At 28.1% G+C, this 9953-nt stretch overlaps 1 protein-coding gene across 1 annotated transcript; it reads right to left on the bottom strand.

Moving 5' to 3' along the window:
- Positions 1-1195: 1195 nt before the first annotated feature.
- Positions 1196-3212, bottom strand: LOC130945089 (MLP-like protein 43). Its single transcript, XM_057873755.1, has 2 exons — positions 2935-3212; positions 1196-1796 (listed from the first exon to the last, which is right to left on the bottom strand). Exons 1-2 carry the CDS (start codon positions 3122-3124, stop codon positions 1519-1521), a joined length of 468 nt encoding a protein of 155 aa, XP_057729738.1. The 5' UTR covers positions 3125-3212; the 3' UTR covers positions 1196-1518.
- Between the last annotated feature and the right edge of the window lie 6741 nt (positions 3213-9953).

Below are 9953 nucleotides of genomic sequence, written 5' to 3'. Positions count from 1 at the left end.
TGGTATTCATGTCAAACACTGTGACCAATTTTATTTTTGTTGGCTATATAAACTTCTTTAAGGGTGAAACAGTAGGTCCAACATTTTAAACTGTATTTTTTTATGTCCAAAATAAAAAAAAGTTAGGTTAAGTAATTAATGACTTTCTTGAACAATATAAATAATGAGTTTTAAAATTGGCACAATTTAAGTAAAACACACTACATTCTAAATTACTCACCTAAATCTTAATATTAGAATAACTATCCGCACATCTAGTAAATTGAACATCCAATATATCTATTGTTCATATTGTTTAATATTTTTATTGTCTATCTATATTTTTTTAATAAAAAATCAAGCTACTGATATATACTTGGTTAGAAGAGAGAATGAACCTTTTCGGTTAACCTACCTCTTATGTAAGTGGGAATGGATCCTCTCAATTGTTAAAAAAAATTAAGAGTATAAAGTGTGATCTCTAATTTTTTATTATTTTTTTATATTTATTTTTGGTCCCACTTATAAAATTAATGATGAAAGATCACATTTTACTTTCTTAATTGTTAAAAAAATTGAGAGGATCTATTTCCGACTATAATGCACAGACACGGGACACAACACGACACGACACGGAACACGCTGACACGTGAATTTTAAAATCTTATATGATACGGAGACACGCATACATATAAAATATAAAGTATGTTTTAAATAAACCGTAATAATATTTTAATATTTTATTGATATTAAAATATAAATTAATTTTTTAAATTATTTTTAATATCTTATTTTAATTATATCAAGTATTTAAAATATTTTTTGTTTTAATAAATAATAATATATACTATATCTAAATTTATTTTAAGAATAATATTAAGAATAAGACTGGACACGTTGACACGTGATGGTATTTAAGTGTGTTTAAGTATATTCGGAGAAGAATTTTTTATTTTTTACTGGGAAAAGTTTAGGGGGCCAGCAATTTTATTGCATTTTGGCCAGCATGTAACCAGCAGAAAAAGGTGAGCCATTGGATGAAATCTCACACCATCAAATCATTATTGATGGTTAGTTGATGGCTACCAATTATAAATGTTGCTGACCTCCTAGCATTGCTCTTTTTACTGAGACATGGTTTAGACACAACAGACACGCGTGTCGGACAAATATCGATGAGTGTCGTATTCAAAATATGTCCAACACACAGTGCCCTTGTTTTATAGATTTCCGACGTAAGTCCGTAAATTCACATGGTATAAATACACATTCAAATATTCAATTATTTGCATTACACACACTTTCCAAATTCCAAGACACACATACATAACTTAATGCCATCAACAAGAAATCATCAACGATGACATATCTACCCTAAGTTCAATCCATTGAAACGATGGGTGAACGTAGCACATAACATAATAAACACCCTTATTATAATAGTTCACACTCATGATTAATTAGGATAATCATTATAACTTCAAGCCACAAATTAAACATACACCTTAATTATCATTTTAATGCGTGAATGGTTGTAGCTCATGCCTTAACAAGATGAGAACCAATGTCTTTAGTACACTTGTCAAAGTATTCCATGTAGCCATATGGAGCTTCAACATCATCATTGATCTTCTCATATTCAATAGTCCATTTAACAGTGGCACCTTCATTGATCTTCTCTTTATCACTCACTTGAAAGCTCAGCTTAAACACCTTATAATGTTTACTGACATCTCCGTCAAACAGTTTGTATGATGCTGAAAGGTTTTGCTCATCAATGGACTCAACGGTCTCCTTACATGTAGTAACCTTACCGTCTGATGTTTCAAAATAATAATAAAAAAATATTAATTAATTCAAATAAGATAAGAAAAATATCAACATTAAATTAGGTTTGAATATGTTATTTTTAATTCCTTAAACATTCGATTAATCGTATTTGTTTTGACCTTGGCATTTCTTTCATTACATGTTTTGTTTTAAGCCACGGTTTTTAATTACGGTATTTATATTTTATAATCACGGTTTTTAATTATAATTTTATAAAATAACTTTTTGTTCAAGAATTTTTAACAATTGGTTTCAACCGTAACATGCTTTTATTTTTATTTTTTATTTTTAATATTCTTTTGTTTTAATCAAGATTTTATAAATAAAAAAGTAAAAATTAGAAGTGAAATTAAAAAAGGATCGACTTTATTGTTTTTAACTATTTTTTTATCTTTTTACAAAATTAAAAAAGTATAGTATATATTAAACTTTAGAGAAAAAGACAAATAGGTTCTTGATCTTTTGATTCGCAAATATTTTATATTCTTGAGGATTTGAAAATACATATAATTTCTTGACTTTTTCAAAATCTGAACATATCGATCCGTGAGTCTAATTTGTTCCATTTTTAAAATTTTTCCACGTGTGTATCCGTATATCGGCTAGGCCAGTACAACGGAAGTCATGTTTGATTTTTTCGTTAGGTATATCAGATCCAAGTGAACAAAGGGATCGATGTATCTAGGTTTTGAGAAAGTCGAGAATTTAAATGTATTTTCAAATCGTTAAGGATTCAAATCGTTAAAGATTTAAATATATGCGAGCCAAAAGATCAATGACCTATTTATCTTTTTCTCTAAACTTTAAAAATAAAAAGAAGGGAAAGTCTAGGAGTTCAGCAATTCTATTGAATTTTGACCAGCATGTAACCAGCAGAGAAAGATAAACCATTGGATGAAATCTCACACCAATCTCACACCATTAAATCATCATTGATGGCTAGTTGATGGTTAATAATCACAAAAGTTGCTGGCCCTAGCATTGCTCTAAAAAGAATATCAAACACACCTTTGGGTTATGGAAAAACAAAAGGGAAAGAAGGGAATAATAAACATGAAAGCAAAAAATGTATAGTTACTACAATGATCAAAACGATAAGGGACTAATCAATTTAAGCATGATTACCTATAACATATGTCCAGTGTTTAACTGAACCACCAACAGAGTGCCAATCGTCACCTTCATGCAGCTTGGTTTCATGCACTCTTTCACAAACGTTTTGAACATGGTCTAGTTGCTTTGTCATGAGATGGAAGAACTTTGCAGCAGGTGCACGGATTCCAATTTCACTACTAAGCTTACCGGTCAGTGCCATTGTCACCAAGCAAGAAACAATTAAAGTAGGTGGCAAACTATATATAGAAAGAGTGAGAGAGATAGATAGATAGAGAATTAGGATGGAGAAAAACCTTATGCCTAATAGTGCCTTATATAGAAACCTAGCTATACCTATATCCAAGTTTTGAGTTTTTAACCGAACCATTTTAATTATTGGTTCAAATATTTTTGCGGTTCAAACGGTCTAATCGAAATTCAATTAGAATAAATGAATAATTAAATTATAATAAAATATAAAATATAAAATGATATTCACACGAAAACCCAAATATGTCATAGTCCATAAATCCGTAACAATATTTGTATTTCATAAATAGTTTTTAATTAAAAATAAATAAATTGATTTTCCACTGTTAAATATTAGACGAATTAGCCTACGGTAAAATAAAAAATAGAACTAATTAATTTCTAATATCTTTAAAATTATAAAATTAATCCTATTAATTTAAAAATAATATTTTTAAAAAACAAATTATGAAAGATTAACTAATCCATTTATGTAGTTAAAACATTGACATTGTTAAAGAAAAATAGAACTATCTCTCGTATCGCAAAGGTGATCGAAAAATATAATCTATTATATATAAAGGAGATATTGAATGAGTTTGGTGTATAAATTTCTTTTCTTAAAATATCTTTTTTATATATAATCTATAAAAATTATTTTTGTTAAGTCCAAGAGTTGAACCATGACTTTTAATTTTAGTATAATATCTTTATTATTTTGATTAATTTTAATTTTATTATTATACTATCAATGTTTAACTTATGAAAAATTGGAATAATAAGCATGTTATTAATACTAGTTATAATAAAATAGCCAATTCTATAATGTCTATGAGTTTTTTCTTAAATTTTGTCTAACTTACTTTTTATAGTAAATTTTGATTTTTTAAAAATTATTTATTCTTATATCTTTTAAATTAAATTAATAATTTTTAATCTTTTTTAGTAAATAGACACCACTTCTTAAATACCATAGCATTCACTTAATAAAATAATAGTGACACAAAAGTACGCTAAGTACATTACTTGATTGAAAAAAGAAATCAATCTATCACAAAACTAACAAACATGTGCCCTATATCTATCTTGTTTTCTTGCATTTTTTCTTCGATTTTACTTGCTTTCTCTATGTCCACATGGGATTAGAACTGTACCTCCAAGCTCTCTTTTGTTATTGACGACAACAAGGTTGAAAGAGTTGAAATCGACAGTGTTCCGATTCAGATCTCATGAGATGTGAAGGCGGAGATAGAGATGGTTCCCTTTCTCTTAAGGGAACCAACGACGGAGCAAAGAGAGGCCTTGATAAGCTAGAAATAAGTTTCGCTTGGACATTACTAAACTCATATTTTAGGATAAATTTTAGTTTAAAAAGAATGGATTTTATCAACTTATTTTATACTTATTTATAGAAAATGTATCATTTTGTAAATTTTTTCTAATTCTACTTAATAGTGAAAAACATTTTTTTATGTTTAAAAATTGTCAAAATTAATTCACCTCTATTTCATTAGATGTCTTGATGTATTTATTTGAGTAATTTAAAGTTTAGAAGGTAAAGATGACTTGAAGAAAGGAAGAAAAAGTATGAAACAATGGAAAAATTATGAAAAAATGAAGTTTTAAAAATCTGTTCAGTTGTGCGTACGCATGAGTTATGCATACACATATTTTAAACCATATGCATTAATCTTTTTGTATATATTATGTTATTGAAAAAAAATGAAGAAAAAAAAAGAAAAAATGATAAAACAATAAAAAGGGGATAAATGTTACCCAAAAAAAAATTTGAGAAATAAAAATGCATATGTGATATGAATTGAAAGAGTGATGAGTGTGTGAAAAAGTGAATAATGAGTAGTTAGGTTTTGTATTAGAGTTGAATAGGTTCTTATAAATTAGGTGAAAATTTAAGTTAATCAAAGATTTTAATTTCAAGTCCACTTAGCCAAATACAATCTTACCTTGATCCTAATCCTATTACAATCCTTTCAAAGTCCACATGATACTTGCACATATTGAATAATTATTGATTGTTAGATGAAAAACAAGTCTTGAAAAGCAAGATTAGAAGAGAATTGAGTGAATCAACCCTAAACGCTTGAGCGACTAGAGAGTATACACATCCAGTGAGGGATTTGATTGCTCGATTCTATATTGTCACCTTTTATTATCTATTATCTTGCAAGTCATTATATATTTTGGAACTCAAATTACAGCGACTAGAGAGTATACACATGGGAATCGTAGTGATTGCCATATTATTTCTGTCCTTTATAAATATATGTTTTCTTGAAAATTGATTTGTTTTGAACAAGTAGACCCAAATAGATAAAATTAGGTAGATTAGTTGCACCCATGTAGATAGATTGCATATAATAAGTGTGATATCCCTTGATCTCGTCTTTTCTTGATGATTAGCATGAGGACATGCTATTAAGTATGGGGAGGTTAATAAACTCATATTTTAAGGTGAACTTTGGCTTTGAAAAGAATGAATTTTATCAACTTATCTTATACTTATTCATAGAAAATGCACCGTTTTGTGAATTTCTCCTAATTGTGCTTAATGGTGAAAAATATGCTTTTTATGCTTGAAAATTATCAAAATTATTTCACCTCTATTTCATTCGATGTCTTGATATATTTGTTTGAGTGATTTAAGGTTTAGAAGGAAATGATGACTTGAAGAAAGGAAGAAAAAGCATGCAAAAATAGAGAAAACATAATTAAATGAAGTTCTGAAATAAATCTACACAGTTGCACGAATGCATGGGTCATGCGTACGCATCTTTTGAAAATCTGTCAGATTGTGCATACGTGTGGCAAATGCGTACGCATGATTTACAACACGTGATTTACTTAAATATACACGTGGCTCTCAATTTCTGACCCAATTTTAACCCAATCCAACTCATCTCTGAAGTATTTGAAGCATGGACTAAGGGGGATCAACATACCATATTCACATTTTTATATTTTCTTCTTAGGTTTAATGGGATTTTAGAAAGAGAAGCTCTAACTTCTCTCTAGAATCTCTTAGATTTTTCTTAATTTTCTTGTTAGTTTTAGGTTTTAATTTTGTTTAATTGTAGTTTTTATCTTATTTTCTTATTCTTGTATTATAATTCTCTTAGAATTTGGTTTTGCTTATCTCTAGTTTGTTATTTGATGAATGATTATTGAATTCTTGATTTCATGAATGAAGTTAATGTTTTAAGTTTTATATATACTTGTTTAGTTTTTTAGCATTGATTTCTTTTCTTGGTTAGTTATAATTTTCATTAATTCTTTGTATTTTATCATGTTTTATTTCTATGCTCACCAAATATTTGATGAAATATTTTCTTTGATTATGGAGTAAATTTTCATTTTTGACTTGGAATTGCGTAATTAGGGACCTTTGAGTTATCAATATCTAATATTGATTAGTAATTTAAAGTTGTTAGTTGATATGGTTTCTATATCGTTAGTCTTTCACTAAGTCTAATTAATGAGTTGGCTAGGATTTACATATTGAAGGCAAATATGTTTGGAGATGACGAAGTGAGATTAACTCTTAATAATTGCAATATTTGTGGTTGATAACAAAAATAAAAAATCTAGATGCTCAAACCTTGCTAAGATTTTTTTAGCATTTAAATTTCTTATTACTTGCTCTGTTAATTTTTTGCTATTTAATTTTCGCAATTGAGATTGACTCCCAATCCATAGCCAATAATGTGCACTCAAATCTAAGGAGAGCAACCCGGAATTAAAATTTTTGATTATTTTGATTTATATTGTGACAATCTTTTAAACTATAATTGAGAGTTTTTTGTTAGTTTTAACTATATTTATGATGTAATTTTTTTATGAAAATTCTAAACCGACATCTAACTTTCGTCAGACATTCATCAGCCTTGTTTAGGTCTCTTTGTTTTTTCTTTTAATTAAAAAAATATTATTTTAGTCCTAACATTTTAATTAAATAAAATATTTTATTTTTGTTTTAAATATTTTATTTTGTTTTATTTTTCTCTTTTAAATAAAAATTAATTTTTTAAAAATATTTTTTATTATTTTCTTTTTATTTTTATTATTCATTTATTATTTTTGTTTTTAGATCACTATTATTTGTTATTATGATAACTGCAATTATAATTTTATCATTATTTAAAAAATAATAAAAAAATATATTTTTCTAAAAAAAGATTAATTTTAATAAAAAGTTTAAAATAAGACGAAATAACATTTTTAAAACAAAAATAAGACGAAACTAAATCTTAGCACAGGCCTATAAACTAAAATGTACCTTGTCTTATTTCTAAATTTCAAGGACCGATGGAGTCTCGGTTCAATCTGATTTAATAATTTTTTGATAGAAATTCACGTGTAGCTGTCTTCACATAAAATTAATCGTTAATAAGAATCATTAGATAATTTTTAATAGTTTTTAACTATTAATTTTTCGTAAAGATAACTGCATATAAGTTTATACATAATTTTTAGGCAATTTTTTAATTCAGCAGCAATTTTTGAAGAGCAAATATAAAGAATTAACTGATGGTGCAACCAACTAGGGAAAGAAAGATCCAATAAGAAAAAAAATGTCTCCAAAAAATATTAATCCTAATTTTATCCTAACTCCATTGACAGTGTAAATAAAAAAATAACTACACAAACCTTAATTCCTCTCTTCCTATCCAATTATACCACGGTAATGCATTCCCCCTTCGCGAATGCATTGCCACCAATCATCGCTGGAGGCACATAGTGATCGTCCTTCATGAATGCAGTGCCGCCGACCACCGTAGCACCCTTCCCTAAGAATGGCCACACTACTTGAATCCGTGGGTATCTATTCTACTCCTACCCTTGCTCGAGATGATTTTTAGCGAGATAAGGTCTTGGACGGGACTTGACGAGTTTAGGTAATACTCGCCTTGGCATATATATATATATATAATTAAGAGAATACATGGTCCGACCCGACCCAATCCGAAGACCCGACCCATACCCGAGTATTTTGAGGACTAGTTTGGTGTGATTTTACTGGGTTTAGGGTCGAGTACGGGTCTCAAAACTAGATCCATTTATTATTTAGGGCCGGGTTTGGGTCAAGGCGAACCCGACTTTACCCGACCTATGTGCACCCTAAGGGAACTAAAAAAGATATATATATTTTAAATTAATTCCAATATCATGCTATAATAATTATAAGCTTATTGTTTTATTTTTAATTACACTTAGTTAAATTAGAAAATAGATCAAAGAAGCATCAAATTAGAATTTATAGACAAATTCAAGTTCAAATATGAATATCAACTTCTTGGTAACAAGTTTCTTCTCTATAAATAAGTGCATCATAAATAAGTTTCTTTATAAATTATTGTTAAAGTTTTAAGGGTCCGGTTTTCACCCGGTTTGGACCCAGTATAATTGTGAGCCGAATATGTTTAGGTTTCACCCGGTTCTATACGGATTATTGTAGAGCGGGAAGGGGTCGAGTAGGACAAACTAAAAATCCGTCCCTATCCATCCATTTCCATCCCTACCCTCCCCCTCGCGAATGTAGCGCCGCTGACCATTGCAATGCCCACCCTCTCCGAAATGCAGTGCCCTCAAGCATTGCTACTGCCCTCCCCTTGTGAACGCAACTTTGTCTATCATCGATGCTGCCCTCCCTTCACGAATGCGGCACTGTCGGTCACCACTGCGATCTTTTCTTCTCGAATGCAGCAACTTCCGTCTTAGCCATCGTTTTCTGCCATATTTAAATGCAACAAACGTTTTCTTTTTGATTTTAGATTTAGATGATTCTTTTTATTAGTTTTAAATTTTTTTATGTTTTGAATATTTTTTCTTTTTAGATTTTGGATAAACTTTTTTAAAGTTTTAGATGCTTAGTTTTGGGATGCTTTTTTCTAATTTTTTTGGATGTTTTGTAAGATTTTGAATTTTTTTAAATGATTTTGGATATTTTTTGTTAGATTTTGAATTTATTTTATGTTTCGGATGTTTCTTTTTATTAGAAAATTTGATAATAATTTTAAAAATTTTAAATGGTTTTATATGTTTTTTTTAGATTTTGAATGTTTCTTTATTTTCATTTAGGTTTTGGATGTTTTTTATGATAGTTTAAATTTATAGTTTTTTTTTAATTCAAAAAAATAAAAAATTTAAAAAATTATCAGAATTTATTATTTTTTACTATCTCAGTTAGTTATTAATATTTTAAAATATGAAATAAAATATGCTATTAAATTATTAGACTAAAAAAATTAGACTAAAAAATTGAATTAATAATTAAGTGATGACTAAAAATAATAAAATTTGATAATTTTTTAATATTTTTCTAATAAAAATTATTAATTAGGTGCAATAGCTACTTTTTTTTCAGTTGGTTACTTAGTAGAATTAATTTTTGAAAGGAGCGCTTTTTTCTTTAGGTCGAACCATATTGAACATGAGTTCCCAATTAAACCGGGTTGACTGGCCGGTGACATTGATACCTACTCTACCTTCATTTAGTGGATTTTTTATTTTAATATGAAAGAGTAGAGAGAGTTTTACATTAATGTTACAAAAAATAGAGATTTACAATGTTACGGGGGCGCTGCTTTTCGCAAGCACAATACACACAAAACACATATTGTACTGACAATACGCAAACTGTGTATTTACAATACACAAACTGTATATTATAATTTAATATTAAAATAATATAAAATACAGTCTGTATATTGTCTTTATAAATTAAAAAAAAATTAATCTGATAATTCGCACTCTGCGAATTCTATAGCCCCAAAATTTTGTAA

Source organism: Arachis stenosperma, chromosome 8 (assembly GCF_014773155.1).
Source record: "Arachis stenosperma cultivar V10309 chromosome 8, arast.V10309.gnm1.PFL2, whole genome shotgun sequence".
Lineage (NCBI taxonomy): Eukaryota > Viridiplantae > Streptophyta > Magnoliopsida > Fabales > Fabaceae > Arachis > Arachis stenosperma.
Note: the sequence above shows the minus strand (reverse complement) of the source record. Positions and strands in the feature narration are given on the sequence as shown.